This window comes from Onychomys torridus, chromosome 21 (genome assembly GCF_903995425.1).
Source record: "Onychomys torridus chromosome 21, mOncTor1.1, whole genome shotgun sequence".
NCBI classification, from domain to species: Eukaryota; Metazoa; Chordata; class Mammalia; order Rodentia; family Cricetidae; genus Onychomys; species Onychomys torridus.
The window spans coordinates 29,584,625-29,603,846 of NC_050463.1; the positions used below are offsets into that span (position 1 = coordinate 29,584,625).

Sequence of the window (19,222 nt, forward strand, 5' to 3'; positions counted from 1 at the left end):
TATCCTCCTTCTAGGTCAGCATTGCCTAATTGTGTCTAGGATGCCATTCTATAGGCACAGCACTATTAATATATGAAGAGAAATTGGTCTGTGAGCACATGTCCAGGGCCACTGTATCCATGGCATAGCAAAGGCCCCAAAGTGCTTGTTCTAGTGAGATACATTTTAACCAGAGCCTTCCAGAGTTATTGCTGCTCTCTTGGATAAGGCTCCCTGTACTTGGAGTCCAGACTGCGGCTAACATCTGATATGTGGTCGTCTTACCATCCTATATCCCCAGCAGCATTTGGAACAATGGCCTCTCCGTGGAAGGTGGTCAATCACCATTTTCAGAACAGGATAGAAATGAGTTAGGATCCATCAGCGAAGAAGACAGAGATGGGAAGAATGAGGGTAGAGGAATAATTGAATGGGATGGGCTATCCAAGCCAGATGATGTGTCTCCTGCTTCCATGTGCTGACCTGGCCCCCCACTCTGCTCATTCTCCAGGTCCATAGACACTTCTGAAGCCAAGAAGGTGCCAGGGTTTGTTTGCTTCCTTACTGAAGAAGACATTCCTAGTAGTAATGAAACTGGCATTTTCAATGATGAGACTGTCTTTGCAAAGGATAAGGTATAGTTAGACTTGTTATTAGAGACAACTGGAATATATATCCTGGTTTTAATTTGTGCTCATTGCTCCAAATTCCTAATCCTGCATATGTCATGGCCATCATGTAATGGGTCAGTATTTGGAAAAATCTACAAAGGGACAGAATATGTCATTTGGTTATTTAATTGATGACTGCTGTTCTGGTATAATGGGAGACTGTGCCAAGATGGCAGGGGAACAAGGCTGGTGACCATATATGGAGTTAACAACTAGGATTGTAATGTATAGCATCAAGCTCTTTTACTAAAGAAAATAAGGATACACTAAATAAGCTAACTAGGAATGAGACTATGATCCCACCACTAGGTGTAGACAATCCACTTCTGTGAGAGTTCATTTACTGATTGCAAATGTATAAAAATCTGCAGTAACAGTGTCTCCAAGCCCTGAGGACAGTTGCTACAAAACTCCTTATGCTTCACGTGCAGGATAGTTCTCAGATGGCCATTTTATAATTCTGATACTGATTAAAGGTTGCAAATTAGATTTGAGTAGGTGTTGCTGAAGGCTAATCACCTTTAAAAAAATATTAATGTGAGAGTGAAGCCAAGAATGAAAACCTGTAAACACAGGGACTCCAAGGGTGTTTGTGGAGGAAATTTATAAAGTGCTTGATGAAAGAACAAATTACTTTATCAATGCCGAGAGCCCCAGGAGTGTTGCAAGCATTTTAGTTAGAATCAGCTATGTATAAGCAGGTCAATACTGCAGACCCAGTTAAGTCCATAGCTATTGGTCCTTTGGAGAGAACGTCCAGAGGCTTGCATATCAAGTGTTGCTTGTTGTTAGAAAACCTTGCATCTTAATATGACAAGCTGTATAATAATTTCCTTCATTTATTTTCTGGTGGATATTTTATTAAAATTATTCCTGAAAGAGATCCATTACCAGTTCTATAGGAGATGGCTTGGCTTTTTAATGTGGCTGGGCAAACACAAAGACCTGAGTTTACATCCCCAGCACCCATGTAAAACACCGGCTATATATATGATCTAGACAAGGCAGATTCCTAAAGCTCAGTCTGGCCAATCTCTGAGCTCCAGATTCAGTGAGAGACCCTCTCTCAAAAATGAGGTTTAGAGCAACTGAGGAAGATATATGATGCTGACCTATGACCTCCACAAGCATGTACCCATACATTCACATGAACGTATACAAGCACATATAACACACACAGTTTTAAGGGACATGGGTCATGAATAAAAGCAATAATCACTATAAATTGAAAAATAGGTATCATTATGTATAAATCAATGTTTGTGACCTGCAGCTTAGGAGAATCTAGAATAGTGGTTCTTAACCTTCCTCATGCAGAGACCCTTTAACACAGTTCCTCATGTGGTGGTGACCCCCGACCGTGAAATTACTTCATTGCTACTTCATAACAGTAATTTTGCTACTATTATGAATCATAACATAGATATCTGATTGCAGGATATTACATATATGACCCCTAAGGGGGTCAAGACCTACCAGTTGAGAACTGCTGATCTAGATGAAAATATAAGACACAAGTGTGGACTTTGAGGGGATTTGACATAAAAGAAAGTGGTCTAGTAGAAAGATACTGCAGCTGAGAGACATGACCAGTGTTTAGTTAGCTGAGATCTAGCCATCAATCCGGTTGTCTCCTGAGTCTGTCTTTATCTTTAAAGTTTGTTTTTAAATTTACTTATTCTTATGTGTCTGAGTGTTTTGCCTGCATATATATCTGTGCACCATATGCATGCCTGGTACCTGCAAAGGCCAGAAGATGCCCTGGAACAGCATTTATGGATGAGTGTGAGCCTCCATGTGGGTGCTGGGGCTAGAACTTAGGTCCTCTGCAAGAGCAACAAGTGCTCTTAAACAAACCATCTCTCCAGCCCCCATCCTTCTTTTTTTCATAGGAAGATCAAGGTTGTTGAACAGATTGGCACTGACAAACAGTTGCTGGGACCATACCTTCCATTTGGCTCATGGCAGACAAGGAGAGCCATTATCTACATTTTCTCCTATGCAGCCTCTCAATAAGCGACCAGAGCGAAAATATAAGAACTGGGCGTTGAACTGAAATCTCTTTCTAGAGTGGTGCCAGTGATCTTGTGAGGAGGCTCACGTCCTCTGTTAGGAGGGTCAGGAAATGGAAAGGCATGAGGGCATTCTTAAAATGTGCTCTGACTGAAGGGTGGGGACCGCCTTTGCCTTTGTAGAGTATCCATAGAGATTTGCTTCTTGAGGAACTTCATGGTCCTTAACAGCTCGTCTTTGTCCCCTAGGTTACTTGTGTTGGGCACATCATCGGTGCTGTGGTTGCTGACACCCCAGAACATGCCCAGAGAGCTGCTCGTGGTGTGAAAATCACCTATGAAGACCTACCAGCCATTATCACAATTGAGGTAACAGAGAACATGGGCTGTTCCTGTAGAGGAGTCAGCTCTATCCCAAGGCATTCCTTTGGGGGATCCTCTAGAGAAGGAGCCTTCCATGTGAGCAGCACATGTATGTTTGTCTACAGCTGACACCCAGCCTCCTTTGGTACCGTTTGAATTATATTAATTCTTCAGATTGCCAGTGGTGTACTAGCACAGCCCACAAACACACAGCTTCTCACGGTCATATGATATTCAAATCACACTTGATATCCAACATTGCCAGGTTTGTGTTAGATAGTTTTTCCCAACGTTAAGCTAATATAGGTTTTTGGGGTTGGTTAAGGTCAGCTAGTTGAAGCTATGTTAGGTACATTGAATCATTAGCATATGACATTTTCAATCTGATAGATTTATTGGGATGTAATCCTACTATAAGTTAAAGGGCATCTGTAAATGGATTTTAGAATTCTATTCAGCACTAGAGTTGTTTATTATTATTATTTTTTTTTATTTTTATTTTTATTTTTATTTTTATTTTTATTTTTATTTTTATGTGAAGCTGAGGATCAAACCCAAGGCCTTGCGCTTGCAGGGCAAGCACTCTACCACTGAGCTAAATCCCCAACCCCTCAGCACTAGAGTTTATGCTCCAGGGTAACCTTACCTTTCACCATCTTGGGTTCAGTCCACTAATGGCCAAATTGAGCTCTTCTTGCCTTACATTTTAGCCGCAGTTGACTCCCTTTGGGATTCTTTGCCCTTCTAGAAAATTCAGCGCTGTCCATCTCCCACCAAGGAGACAGACAGAACACGATTCCCTGAGCTCCAGTAGAGCGTGCTTTCAGAGTATGACTGAATACATAGAGGCACATTTGTGAGGAGAGAGAGGCAGCAATTCTGAAAGCCTGTCTCTTCCTGGTCAGAATCACTTTCCCATCACCTCCTGCCTGTAAAGCTGTGTTACTGAAGTTTCCTTTTTAACCCTCAGGATGCTGTAAAGAACAACTCCTTCTATGGCCCCGAGATAAAAATCGAGAAAGGTGATCTCAAGAAAGGCTTTTCTGAAGCTGACAATGTGGTCTCAGGTATAGTGGCACCATGTGGCAGAAGGGATGGGGACCTTAGTTTAACAATTAAATTCTAGGGATACACATGGAGCCCCAGAGAAGGGAAGTGATTGATAGCGTTTTTTTAAATGTAAGATCCCTCTGATGTTTGGAATGAAACTGTGGGCAGTTAGCAGGGATGGAGCCTCCCTCATTTTTTTTTTTTTTAATTTCCATTCTCCTTCTCTGGGCTGGATGTACCTAAGTGATCCTACACAGTATGTCTTTGGAAGGCTGTGTGGAGATGACAATGGCCACAGAGATGTCCAGCTTTGAGACAAATTCCGCTCTCTCCCCAGATGTCTGAAGAGGCTTCTTACCCATCCTCTGTGAGCTTCTGCTCCTCTCCTTCCTTCCTGAAGTCTGACTCTATGAATTAGAGTCCGCAGATCCCAGCAAGGCGAGGCTACCCACTGGAATACCTTTCTACTTCAACCCACAGGCCTTGCTAAGTCATGAGCAGGGTAACTACTTCTCCAACAGGACTGGTTGCTTACATTCTGGAAGATACTCCTGTTTTCAATCCTATCTGCCAATTTCTTCCTTACCTTTTCCAAAACTTTCCAGCGATCATTTTAGAAATCCCAGATGCCCCTGGGGCTGCAGTGAGAAGACTGTGCCTGATGTATTGAGTGCTATTCTGGTTTCTTTGATGAGAGGATGATTGGAGGAGCAGATGTGACTCCCAGACTGCTGGGACTTTAAGACCCTTTCTCACTCCAGTTGGGAAACCCAGTGGTCATTCACCAGCAGGTGGTTCCTTGGTGGACTATTTCCTTTAGCAAATGTCCTGGTCTGCTTCTCAGCTGCTGTGATAAAATGCTGATTAGACACATTTTTGGAGGAAAAGGTTTGTTTGGATCACAGGTCCATTATTGAGGGAAGCCAAGGAGAGCCTGGAGGCAGGACCTGAAGCAGAAGCCATGGGAATGCTGCTCACTGGCATGCTTTCTTCAGCTTGCTCAGCTGCCGTATTTATATAACCCATGCCACCTGTGTAGCATGAATCTCTAAAAGATCTTATTAATAAAATCAAACCTGAAGCCAGGTATTGGGGTGAATCTGGAAGATCAGAGAAGCCGAACAAGCCACAGCTACCTCACCTTGCCAGTTCCTCAGCTGATCCTGTTTCCTCAGACTGGAAACCTCTGAGTCCTCATCCAGAATAAATCTCAGCTGAACTGTTGCTCAAAAGCCTAAAAGCTTAACCAGGCCTAGTTCCTGGTTTTCATGCCTTATATATCTTTCTGCTTTCTGCCATCACTTCCTGGGATAAAGGCGTGAGTCACCATGTCTGGCTATTTCCAGTGTGACTTTGAACTCACAGAGATCCGGATGGATCTCTGCCTTTGGAATGCTAGGATTAAAGGTGTGTGTGCCACCATTTTCTGGCCTCTGTATCTAGTGGCTGTTCTGTTCTCGGGCCCCAGGTAAGTTTATTAGGGTGCACAATATTTGGGGAACACAACATCACCACACACCTGCTTAGGAGTGGCACTGTCCACAGTGCGGGTTAGTCGTCCTCTATCGGTTACCAATGAAGAAAATGTCCCACAGAATTGGATGGAGACAGTTCTTCAACTGAAGTTCCCTCTCCTCAGATGAGTCAAGTTGACAACCCAGACTAGCCACCACAGCAGGCAGGCATACCCCTCTACAGCACCGGGGCTCATCAGGGCTCTCTCCTTGCTTTCCCAGGAGAATTGTATATCGGTGGCCAGGAACACTTCTACCTGGAAACCAACTGCACCATCGCCGTCCCAAAAGGCGAGGCGGGCGAGATGGAGCTCTTTGTGGGGACGCAGAACACCATGAAAACCCAGGTCAGCTCAGAGTAATTAGGGCCGTGACAGGAGAGCCCCTGGCAGACCAGGAGGATGGGGTAGGGAATGGGAAGAAGCAGATACAGTTCCTCAAAGAGACAGGAGTCTCAGTCTTGGAACCAGACCCTATCATTTAACTTCCTCTGCTTCACTTTGCTCATGAATAAGATGGTGCTTTCAAGGGTCATCGCATCAGTTAGATGCATTTTAGTACTTGCACAAGAACCCATTAAGTCTTCACACGGCCTTGGTCAACGCGTGTCCTGCTCACATTTCTCATCTTTAAAAATCAAATGTGGGGTTCAGTGATAGCCATAGGGACTTAGCAGCCATAGCAGGGATTTTTCTTGACTACCTGCGACATGATAGTGGTTGCCAGGATTTTGGGTATCTGCTGCTACCTTTCTGACCTAAAAGCCCTTGCCAGATGAGACGGCTATTATTTTCTGAGAGTACGCTGCTATCTTGCCCTTCTGGTTAAATGCAAGTATTTGAGTTGCCTGAATTCAGTCTGTGGTGACCAGTGAGTGCTGGACCCTGGCACCAGACAGTGTTGGGAGGTGAAGGGGATTTTTATGCCGGGAATACTAGACTTTGTAGTAGTGTTTAGGTCCAGGCTTGTTGGGCAGGTTGAGGTCAGGCCTGGAAAAAGTCCAGAGGATGCATTCATGCAAGGTTATATATATATATATATATTTTTTTTTTTTTTCCTTTGCATAGAGCTTTGTTGCAAAAATGTTGGGCGTTCCAGATAACCGGATTGTAGTCCGAGTGAAGAGAATGGGAGGAGGCTTCGGAGGAAAGGAGACCCGGAGCACGGTGGTGTCCACAGCGGTGGCTTTGGCTGCATACAAGTGAGTTTCTAGGCCTTCTTCTCCCACCGTGATTAGATTCTCTGGGAAATAGAATAAGGCCAGCTGGGTCAGGAAGGCCTTGTAGCTTCTTCCCCTGTTGAAAGTAATTGTCCCTGCCTTGAGTTCTCAGTTTTCTGTGTTTGGAACCCTTGGACATAAGGGCAAGGGTAACCTAGCTAGTTTCTTTGCACACCGACCCGTATGTCCATGTCTTATTTTCCTTAAGTGGCTATCATCTCCCTCGGAGTAAAGAGAGGACTCTGCCTGGTACTTCTTGTGTTACTCAGCACAGTGCCTTCATTGCAAAACTCAACACACAGATGAAAAGGAAGCCCTTCTTCCTGTTCAGTGTTCCTGAGACTCACAGGGCTGGGCTGCTGGCAGCTCACAGGTTTCTAACCCTCTTGGTCTCTCCCCGCCCCAGGACGGGCCGCCCTGTACGCTGCATGCTGGACCGTGATGAGGACATGCTGATTACTGGTGGCCGACATCCCTTCCTGGCTAAATACAAGGTGTTTTGGTCTTTTCTGTTTCCCTGGGTAGCGTCAGCAGGCGGGATGGGTCAGAGAGGACAGACAGACATTGATTAGAGACAGACAGACGTGGATTCTGTTGATGATGACTGTCTTTCCATCAGGTTGGCTTCATGAAGACTGGGAATATAGTGGCTCTGGAGGTGGCTCACTTCAGCAACGGTGGGAACACTGAGGATCTCTCTAGGAGTGTAAGTAGGATCAGTATGCCCCTAGGGGTGACTGGGAGGCATATTGTTTACTTGGAATATCCATATATCTTACCTTATCTTACTTTATCCTACCTATAGAGCTATGTAATATCTAATGATGCCTGTGGGGCTGGGGGAAGTCCTCATGCTGCATATTAATGCTGAGTTTCTGTCTCCCAGGATAGAACCTTGAGCAATGTCAAACATGGTCCTTGGGTATTTCTGTATTTTGCTTCTGCTGAGGCCCCTTCAGTCATATAAATGGCAAGATTAAGACCAGCAGAAGCATGCATTCCTTACCTCTGCCACAGTTTTAGCAGATGAGCTTGGAATACTTGGGCATTAAAATAAACAACAGGGCCAGCCAGGTGGTGCTCCATGGGCAAAGGTGTTTGGCACCAAGCCTGGTGGTCTGGCTCTAACCCTGGAACCCACAGAGTGGAGAGAGCTGACTCTCACAAGTTGTCCTTTGACCTGTACATGCACGCTGCGGCATACCCCCTCAAGGAAAACAACAAGTATAGTTTAAAAGGTACAAAATAAATAAATAAATAAATAAATAAATAAATAAATAAATAAATAAAAAGGAAAGTAAGTAGAGGCAGTGGATGAAATGAAATCAGTTGTGAGACTTATCAAATTTACCTTGCTGGTAGTACTTTCTAAAAGTTATTATCCTAATTTTATGACCAGACTAGTTATACCTGCATAGATTCTTATTTTTTAAAGTAACGTTTTAGGAAAAGCAGGTTTCCCATTATGCTCTTTGGGTCTCCCTGTATGCTAGGGGCTAATTAGTTCAGTTAGAAAATGTTACACTCCCTACCTACCATTACAACTGTTCGTTTCCAGCGTTCTCACCATGTGTAACATGTTTAGTGGTTTAGAGTAAATCAGGTTGACAAGCATGCAGTAGTTATCCCCAAAGATCGTAAAAACCTGTAATTCAATCCCATAAATATGCTTAGAGTACCTAGCTCTAGGTGGCAGCATAAAGAGACTGTGACATTGTTTCTGCCCCAAAGAAATACATTAGGTGGGGGAAACAGAGAAAGGGAAGAAGGAAGGAAGAGAGGAAGGAAAGAAGGAAGGGAGGAAGGAAGAAAGGAAGGGGAAAAGGAAGGAAAGGAGTTGATAAGATTGTACAAAGAAGCAAAACTGGACTTGAGACAGAGAACCACAAAAAGCAATTTATTTATAGGAAAATGCAACCACACTTGGGGAGGAAACGTGAACTGAAATGAAGCAAACAAGCAAAATCAATGAAAGGCAGCATCTGTCTCCTCGGGAAGATTGGGCACTGCCCGGTAAAGAGAGAGCAGCATGCTGTAACACTAGACTGGTCCAAGAATGAAAATGAGCTCTTGGGAATGAAAACTGTAAGGGAGGTTGAAAGAAACCTGATAGCTCTCCCTCGAAGAGAAAACACTGAGGGGTAAGAAAGAAAATACAAGGAAAATGGAAGACCAGTCCAGGAGGTCCCAATAATTGACATTTCAGAAAACAAAGAATGGGAACAAGCAGTTTAAGAGGCTAACAAGAAACAATTAAAAAAATATATCCCCAAACTAATAGACATAGGTTTTAAGACTAAAAAGGAGGATCTATAATGAGTATAACAGAGGAAAATGGGCTCACCGTGAAATTTAGTAATCTGGAGACTGAGTTTTAGAAATTTTTAGGAAGGTAAAAACACAGCTCTTTCCAGATTTGAAAAATTTATTATTCCTCAGTATTGGGGGAACTATGATATACCAGTAAAATACTTTCAAAATACAGTAGAAAATTAGTAAATTTATAATGCAGAATCTTATTTAGAGCTGGATAAGAGTGAGAACATAGTAAATATGAACAGCCACTCTTTTTTAAAAATATTAAAATATAGTTACAACATTTCCTTTCTTCCTTCCAACCCCTCCCTTGTTCTCTCTCAAATTCAGGGCCTCTTTTAAAAAAAATATTATTTTACACACACACACACACTCTCTCTCTCCCTCTCCCTCACCCTCTCCCTCTCCGTCTCTTTCTATCTGTCTCTCCCTTAAATATAAATACAACTTACTCAGTCTGCATAGCCAATGGGGAGCACTGCCCTGGGGAGGACTATTTCTCCTGTTCTTAACATTCCTTAGCTGACTGTAGTACTTGACCTAGGGTTAAGGATCTGTGAGATTTTCATCTTCCACATTAGCATGTCTGTTAGTGTTGTTATTGTTTAGGTCTTGTTTGGGCAGCCATGCTGGTGAGACTTCATGGGTGTAGTGTCATAGATGTTTCTAGGAGATGTAGTCCCACAACCAACTTCCTGTTCCTCTGGCTCTTGCAGTCTTTCTGCCTCTTCTCTTTCGATGTTTGCTGAGCCTTAGACATACCCCCACTCTTGAGGAGATGTTGGCAAATGTCCTCCAAGAGGGGGCAAAACTAAAGGAAAAAGACATGAGTTCCAGGAACAGAAAAATAAAGAGACAAAGGGAACCAGGGATGCTGTGAAGGAGACTCTAAAGGCAGCAGCTGAGTTATAGGTTTAAGCTGGTTTAAACTAGAGTAGGTTAGTCATCCCCAGAAATAGTTTCTTGTTTGTCTATGAAACAAATTGAAAAATCTGACACAATTGAACAGATGAAGAGAAACTTTACAAGAGCTAGTAATACATACATAGAAAATAAAACTAATGAGAAACTAAAGTTAATGATTATCTTTGGGCTGAAAATGGGAAAGAGGGAGGGGACATCACAGTGTAACTTCCAGATTAAGCTGTAAATGTGTACAGATTTATAATATCAAAGTTAGTATTGATTTGACCAAAATACAACTGTGGGGAAAGGGGACAAGACAGGGGCAAAACTTCCCTATTCCAAATTAGGACAGCACCATGCAAGTCTAAGCTGGGCAGTGGTGGTGCACAAGCCTTTAATCCCAGCACTCAGGAGGCAGAGGCAGGGAGAGCTCTGTGAGTTCCAGACCAGCCTGGTCTAAAGAGCAAGTTCCAGGACAGCCAGGGCTACACAGAGAAACCCTGTCTTGAAAAACCAAAAAGAGAGAGAGTCTAAAACTGGAAAAGCAAGACACTGAAATATAAAAGCCCTTAGAGATATGGAAAGTTGACCTAAGTACAAGAGAAAGGGGGCTGGGGACATGATGCACAGCATGAGGATCTGGGTTTGATCCGCAGCACCTACATGAAAGCCAGGCACAACAGTACCTGCCTGTAATCCTATGGCTGGGGAACAGGAAGTGAGTGAAGCAGGAATCTTAAAAGTCGTATTAATAAAATCATTCCCGAGGCCAGTTATTGGGGTGAATGCAGCAAGGTCAGAGAAGCAGAACAAGCCACAGTTTCCTCACCTCGCCAGTTCCTCAGCTGGTCTTGTTTCCTCAGACTGCAAGCTTCTGTGTTCTCATCTCAATGGCTCTCAGCTGAACTGCTGCTGGAAAGCCTGAATGCTTAACCAGCCAAATGCTTAACTAACTTAGTTCCTGGTCCTAATGCCTTATATACCTTTCTGCTTTCTGCTATCACTCCCTGGTTTTAAAGGCTGGATTTCTGGGATTAAAGGCAGTGTCACCATGCCTGGCTGTTTCTAACATGGCCTTGAAATCAGAGAGCTGCCTGGCTTTGCCTCCAAGTGCTGGGATTAAAGGTGTGTGCTAGCTCCACTGCCTAACCTCGATGTTTAATATTGTGGCCATCCTGTTCTCTGACCCCAGATAAGTTTATTAGCCTGCACAATATTTCAGGGAACACAATACCACCACAAGTGAGCAGAGACAAGTGGGTCCCTGGAGCTCACTGATCACCCATTCTAGACAAATCCGTGAGCTCCTGAGGAGAAACCCTGTCTCAATACAAGGTGAAGAGTGATTGATTGAGGAAGATGTCCAACATTGACCTCTGACCTCCACATGCAGATGTGCACATGCACAAACATGTATACATACAGACATGTAAAAGTTCTAAACCAACCAACCAACCAATCATCTGGTAGAAGAAGTAGCTATATAAATCATGGCTGCTTCAGGAGAGTGGAGGAAGGAACATGGAGGAGGTTGCTGGTTCACAGAACATGATCTAGCCAGGGATTGACTCTAAACTATAGCAAAATTGTAATGGAAATAAAGCAATTTGACAGGAATAGAGCAGGCTCGGTGGTTAAGAGCCCTTGTTCTTCCAGAGGACCAATGTTCAGTTCCTAGACCTGTGTCAGATGACTTCCAACCACCTGTAACTTCAGTTTTAGGGGCTTTGGCAACATCTTCTGGCCTCCACAGGCACCTGCATACATGTGCATGTGCCTTCACATGGGCACACACAGTCCTGGGAAGGATTCCCATGAAGGAGGCCAGGTTGTGGGCCCTCACAGGAGGATAAGTTAGAGGAAAAATAACATGGGTCTGAAATAGAGCCATCAACAGCTGGCCTTGGGAAGACCAGCATGAGTACATTTCCTGTGCAGACTCGTGAAGGAAGTCAGTGGATTTCCATGTCTTTTGCTTTTTGGTTTCCTCTGCCTCAGATAATGGAACGAGCCCTATTCCACATGGACAATGCCTATAAGATACCCAACATTCGGGGCACTGGGAGGATTTGTAAGACCAATCTGCCCTCCAACACAGCCTTCCGAGGCTTCGGGGGTCCTCAGGGGATGCTAATTGCAGAACAATGGATGAGCGAGGTTGCCGTGACTTGTGGACTGCCTGCAGAGGAGGTGAGCTGGATTATCAGTGGATGAGCCTGTTGCGGGGGAAGATGACTCTTACCTAGGGCATCTCCCGGGGCAGGAGGTATAAACAGTGGACCCAGAAGCTATAAGACCCAAGTGTCTCTCTTCTTGGTAAGGTACGGAGAAAGAACATGTACAAAGAAGGGGACCTGACCCACTTCAACCAGAAGCTGGAGATGTTCACCTTGCCCAGGTGCTGGGATGAATGCATAGCAAGCTCTCAGTATTTCGCTCGCAAGATGGAAGTGGAGAAGTTCAACAAGTAAGCGAAGGGTGGGGAACCCACTGTTCTGATGTGCTCTTGCTTGGCTATGGTCCAGCCTTTCTACTGGTCCCCAAATAACAAGCTGATGGTTTAATGGACAACTTCTGAGGCTACTGAACCTGCCAGCTCATTGATAGCTTCCTCTTTAATATCAGGTGAAGATCTTTAGCCCAGGAACAAGGGACCTTCAGCCTTCACTCAGCATCAGAGTCCATCAGTTGAGATTCATCTGTATCGATTTGTGTACTTCCTGAGAGTACCACATTATTGAGAGCATCGGCTGGGCACCAACTTCATGTTGCCATGTGCCTACCTTTGAAATTAGCAAATGCATTTGACACTGGCAGTCATTCTGTGTCTCTGAAGTGGGCCTCAGTTAATTCATCTCTAAAGTGGGCATAATTATATTGGCTCTATCTTCTTTACTGAGTGACTCATTTGAACAAACATACAGAGAAAGTGTCATTATCTTCCTCCTTGGGGCAAGGGCAGTTGAAGGTCATTAGGGCATACCGTCTAAATGCAAATCCACTTAGGGAGGAAATTCTATTGTACGTCAAAGTTTGTGCCACCTGCACCGGAGGACCCAGAACCTACACTCTTACCTCTCATTCTCGTCTACTACACTGGGGCACAATTCAGTCATGACAGTATCTGTGCAAATGTCCTGTTCTGATTTAATACAAAGATGTTAACTGAAACATACCCAAATAGACATAAGTACGTATTCTATAAGAAGGTTTTTTTCAAGTCTGGTAGCACACACTTTTTAATCCCAGCACATGGGAGGCAGAGGCAGGCAGATCTCTGTTAAGTTCCAGGCTAGACAGGCCCACAGAGTGAGATCTTGAATGTTCTTTTCTCTCCAGGGAGAACTGTTGGAAAAAGAGAGGACTGTGTATCATCCCGACCAAGTTTGGAATAAGCTTCACACTCCCTTTTCTGAACCAGGTAATTGCTCTATAGGACTTGAACATAACCTCTGGACTGGGACGCCATTCTGCCCTGCTTTTGGTGTGACCAGAGGAATCACTCATTACTAGTAGCATACCTGACCAGGGCTCTTTCTGCTGCTGAAATAAAATGAAATTTGCAAGTCCCATTGGTGTAGTTTATGAAGGAGCAGTGAGACAGGGATCTGGGGGCAACTTCTATTTCTTCATGATTGCAAGACGATACACAGATACGTGCCTTCTTCATTCTTCAGGTATAACATTGGGACAGAGAGAAATGATCTACTTTCTTCACATACACACACATGCACACACACACACACACACACACACACACACACACACACACACAGAGAGAGAGAGAGAGAGAGAGAGAGAGAGAGAGAGAGAGAGAGAGAGAGAGAGAGATGCATTTCTTTCACTCCTGAAGGGCTACTTAATTAAATAACAAGGTTTATACTGTGTAGTTTTTTGCCTGAGTTCTATCTAAAACATGGCTGATGGTTTTCTCTTTCCTCTGTACCTTCGGTCTCAAAGCTTGAGCTGAGTCAGGATTAACCAAATGTTGTATCTGGCCTCCTCCTCCTCCTTCCTTAGGGGGGTGCCCTGGTCCACGTGTACACGGATGGTTCCGTGCTGCTGACGCATGGGGGTACTGAGATGGGTCAAGGTCTTCACACCAAGATGGTTCAGGTGAGAAGCCTGGGGACCGTGTCTGGGATGTCTGGTGCCGGGAAGATGTGATGCTGGGGGAAGATGAGCAATGTGAAGTTCCAGGAAAAGCAACAGGCCTGTGAGCCACCTTTACACATGGCCTTGGACAAATCTTCCTCCCTCTTGGTTTGTTTCCTTATCTGTGCTGAAGGATTGACTATGCATTCTCCGAATACATGCCCATTACTGCCACCCTGGGCTCTGAGATCATTGTATGCACAAAAACAGCTCATTTCCCACACTCCACAAGACCTCTCAGGGGAGTTGGGCTAATGGTGCTGGATTGTAGTCAGGATATCTGCTTGGCTACTGAGGTTTATCCAGATTTAAAAAACCCAGTATTTGCTCACGATGGGTTTATGAATGTCTAAGCCAACCAGACCCCACTAAAAATTTCTCCTTCAAACTCAGCCAGGTGCGACAACATCCCAGAATCAATAGAGTAGAGTTTACAAGATTGTTTCTTGCCTCTGGCAGTAAAACTGAACTCTGCCCTCGGAAGAAGGCAGCCAAGCTCGATGCTAACCTCCTTCTCAGAGAGTGATGTCTCGTTTGTTGTAGGTGGCGAGCAGAGCTCTGAAAATCCCCACCTCCAAGATTCACATCAGCGAGACGAGCACTAACACTGTCCCCAACACCTCTCCCACCGCTGCCTCTGCGAGTGCCGATATCAATGGCCAGGCTGTTTATGTAAGTGAGGAGCCCAGGGGAGCCTGCATGGCTGAGGATGGGCTCTGGATTTGGGGGTCTCAAGAGGTCCCCTTGATGGTCTGGAAGAATCTCTTTGGCTGTCGTTAATGACTCCACTCGGCTACCCACAAGGATGCTATTCCTCCATATGACCAGCTAACAGAGAAACTCCAGCAGCACCATTTCCATCAAAGCCAGGGAGGGTTGGGTTCAAAGTGGGCAGGGGATTGGAAGGAAAGCAGGGGCTTCTGGGAAGTGATACTACCCCGGGTTGGAACTGGTCACAAGATAATGGGCTGAAATTGATATTTGACTATGGGGTCAGCTGGGTCCCAGCTAGTTGCTTCTCTGTCACATGATATACTCAAACAAGAAGCATGATGGGAGACGGTGCCTCCTTGCGAGTCCCTCAGAAGTTCCTCTCTGTCAGCTTAGGCATAGTGTCAGGAGGGCTCTCTAGACAAAGGCCAATGGTTGCCTACTATCGGGGTCACCCAGGTTGCTTGGAGATAGCACTGCTAGGTATTGGGTTTTACAGGTAGCCTAAGGTGTCACTTGGGCTACAGAGAGCGGAACACTGACATGTCTGGTGTGTGGTGGGTTCCTTCAGGAAGCTTGCCAGACCATACTGAAAAGGCTGGAGCCTTTCAAGAAAAAGAAACCCCAAGGCTCCTGGGAAGACTGGGTAAGTCTGAGCTGGTTCAAGCTACTTTTTGCAAAGGAGAAGCACATCCATAACAGCAGGGCCTCTGTCCCTACCCAAAATATGTAGATGATGACCTTGTCACACACAAGTAGAAGGAGCTATGACTGAGTCACAGGGCAAGGACAAGCTCATGCATCATGAGCTACTTGATGAGAGTCACATGAGGAAAGTTTTTGACCCGTTTGTTTGGATTAGGGTTCAGCCCCTCAAGCCTGGAAGGGTGGAGTGTCTGCCTTAAGCACCTCCTCATGATATCTTGGCTCATTCAGGCATGGATCCACACGAATATCTAACAGGTCCAAATGAGGTGTGTCTTCTCAAAACTCCATGTCTCTGAGGGCCTCCCTGGCAGCCTCTCCCCTCACTCACCTTTTGAGTCTGGGGGCCACTGAAATGTCATCTGGGAGAGAGCTAGAAGATGTCCCATTAGATGCCAGGAGTGATAAATCAGAAACTTCCAATAAGAATGCGCCTAGTTGTCTGAATTCCAGACTAGAGGTCTGCATGCTAAGAATTCTCAGAACTGTTACATGCCTGTAATCCTTGGTGGAGGCAGGGGGATGATGAGTGGCCAGCCTGAGCCATATAGAAAGATAATTTCCAGGCAACAGACCTGAGAGCACATAGCAAAATTATCTTTCTATATGGGATATAGTTCAGTGGTAGAACACTTACGTGTCATATGCAAAGTCCTAGGTTCAGCTCTAGCAGTAACACACACACACACACACACACACACACACACACACACACACACACACGACAAGGAGACAAGGAGAGAGAAGTAACAAAATGGGACCGCACGTGACCCATGTGATAGTACAGCCCCATCTCAACAGACTTAGAGAAAACAAGCTATGGTTTTGTCAGTCTGCTCTTGTTTCCTGTCTCATGTGACCTTAACTTCCCTTTTCCACACTCATTTTGTTAAGGGCCATATGCGTGAAGACCATAAGCTCAACGCTAACTTAATTCTGGTAGCTTGTGCACAGGTTTGTCAGGCAACTGTAATATTTCCCTAGCAGCCTTAATGATAATTGTCTTTCACGCAATGTGTCGCTCTGATCTCTGTCCTCTACTACCAGCCATGTAGTCCAGTATCCACTATGAGCAGATAACACCAAGTTACCCACACTCACCAGTACATGCATCATGTTATATGCCTAGTAAGACCCTAGGTCAAAAATTATTTTCTCTAAGCATTAGTTCTGTCATTTGAAATAGGGGAATAATGATAGCTTGGTGGTGGGTTGGGTCTTTGGAAACCACAGCTGTCCCTTCCTGATGGCCACTGTCTTCCTCAAGGTCATGGACGCCTACATGAATGCAGTGAGTTTGTCTGCTACCGGATTTTATAAGTAAGTGTGATCCTCTTCCTGCCCATTCGCACCGGCTGACAGCTCTGAGTGCTGGTTAGTCCACAGCTGGATAAAAAGCGGTGCCCCTAAACCTTGCATTACGTCAATGGGACTCATGCTGATTTCATTCAGTCTAAAGATGCTTTGTTATATTCAATTACGAACTATGTATGAAGGAACAAAGCAGGAGCCACTGTATTAGAAGACCCAAGTTCTAGTCCTGGCCTTTGAGTGTGCTGTCTCCTAGGAGAAGGATGATGATGTTGTTTGAATCTTAAAAGGTCTTTTAATATAAAAACTAGTTCCAGATATTGGGGTGAATGCTGAAAGATCAGAGAGACAAAGGAACAAGCCACAGATACCTCTTACCTCTAGACTCCTCAGCCTGAAAAAGCTCAGCTGATAGGCCTCTAGCCGAATGAGCTTCCTCAACTGAAAAGGCTTCTAGTTCCTTTTCTCCACCAAGCCATTAAAGGCGTGTGCTTCCCAAGTACTGGGATTAAAGGTGTGTGGCACCACTGTCTGGTTCTGTTTCTCTCCTAGACTGAGTCAATCTCATGTAGTCCAGGGTGGCTTCGAACTCACAAAGATCCAGATGGATTTCTGTGTCCCAAGTGCTAAGATTACAGGTGTGTGCCACCACTGTCTGGCCTCTGTGTTTAATCTAGTGGCTTGTTCTGTTCGCTGATCTTCAGGCAAATTTTATTAGGGTACACAATATTTTGGAGTACACAATATATCACCACATGATTCTGTCCTGAATTCTGCAAGATAGGATGCTCAGGCACATCATGATAGATGTTTGGGCAACCTGTGTGTTTCCTTGTGCTAGACATTGGATTTCTTCATAGTGACTTGTCCTCAGGAGAACAGGAGGACGTAGTGGTCTCTTACAACACACAGAGTATGGTGGGGCTTTATCAGCGTGGTGAGGCATAGAAGAGAGCACACAACTTCTCCAGTCTTAAAACTGTGTAACAGTGTGATTAGCTGGAGAACCCTCCCATCTGAATTTGGAGTTATTAAAATAAAAAGATACGACTAAATGTACCGTTCTGTTGATATGGTAAAACGCCCAGACAAGAGCGATGGGTGGAGAAAAGGGTTCAGCTCGTAATTCTAGGTATAAATATAATCATAATAGCCCATCATTGTAGTAGTTGGAGCTTGAGCTATTAGGTCACATCACATCCACAGTTGAGAGCAGAGGACAAATGCATGCATGCATGCATGCATGCATGCATGCACTCTTGCACTCAGATACAGTCTGGGGGCCCAGCCCATGGCATGATGATGCTCACATTCAGGATGGGTTTCCCCACTCCAAATAACTCAACCAAGAAAAATCCCTCCATAGATATGTCCACAGGCCAGGCCAATCTAAACAGTTCCTTACTGAGACTCTAGCCAGGTGCTTCCAGATTGTATCAAGTTGATAATTAAAAAGTAAATGTCACAAGTGTCCATCATAATATTTCTGGGAAATTTAACTGAAAACTTTTCATGTTTGTTTTAAAATGTCTTGAATGAATATGTGGTTATTATGAGCATATATGAATTGTCTGCTCATAACCTGGGCTATATAGTTGTATTGGTTACTTTCCTCCTTGGTGTAGGGAAGGTATGTTGAGGAGGCAAGGGTTGATTTTGGCTCACAGTCTGAGGCTATACAGCAAGGATGTGGGAGGCAGCTGGTCACATTGCACCCGAGTCAGAAGGCAGAGAGCTGCACACTGGTGCACTACTCACCTTTTCCATTTTCCCTTGAGCTAGTTCTTCAATATTCAGGGAGGGCTCTCTGCCTCAGTTGACCCTGTCTGTTTCCTGGGTGATTCTAACTCCATTTGATGATAAGGTCATTCATCCATCCCAGTCATCCTACACAAATACAGACTGATAGAGATTCTCTCCTACTTCTCTGACTGTTTTGGAGTACAGGCAGGTAGGGTTTCTAAATGACCACCTAGATACACAAGGCGAAGTCAGAGATCAGAAACAGTGAAGTTTCTCCAGGGAGTCTTATCTCTCAGCCCTGGGTTGGTTTGGTTTGAGGTTGAGTTCTGGTCATGTCAGTTCACATTATTTCTATATAGTATATTTTATATGTATGTGAATGAGTATTATATGCATACATTATATATAATTGCAGGCAGGTTTTTTTTTGGTCCCTCCTGCCAGCTCCCAAATAACCACATGGAGACTTCTTAGTAATTTTGAAAGCTCCACCAATAGCTTAGGCTTGTTACTAACTAGCTCTTACAATTTAACTCATTTTTATTCATCTATTTTTTGTCTCCTGGC

General features: G+C 44.5%; 1 protein-coding gene across 1 annotated transcript in view; it reads left to right on the forward strand.

Annotated features, from left to right (window-relative positions):
* Positions 1-19,222, forward strand: part of Xdh (xanthine dehydrogenase) — a 66,249-nt gene that overhangs the window by 39,120 nt on the left and 7,907 nt on the right. Inside the window, exons 18-31 of the mRNA XM_036171334.1 lie at positions 491-614; positions 2,912-3,031; positions 3,996-4,092; positions 5,812-5,936; positions 6,657-6,790; positions 7,215-7,302; positions 7,428-7,514; positions 12,029-12,220; positions 12,352-12,497; positions 13,370-13,451; positions 14,051-14,146; positions 14,729-14,857; positions 15,468-15,542; positions 16,869-16,921. Of these exons, the coding sequence (XP_036027227.1) occupies positions 491-614; positions 2,912-3,031; positions 3,996-4,092; positions 5,812-5,936; positions 6,657-6,790; positions 7,215-7,302; positions 7,428-7,514; positions 12,029-12,220; positions 12,352-12,497; positions 13,370-13,451; positions 14,051-14,146; positions 14,729-14,857; positions 15,468-15,542; positions 16,869-16,921 (1,548 nt within the window). The remainder of the gene's footprint in view (positions 1-490; positions 615-2,911; positions 3,032-3,995; positions 4,093-5,811; positions 5,937-6,656; positions 6,791-7,214; positions 7,303-7,427; positions 7,515-12,028; positions 12,221-12,351; positions 12,498-13,369; positions 13,452-14,050; positions 14,147-14,728; positions 14,858-15,467; positions 15,543-16,868; positions 16,922-19,222) is intronic.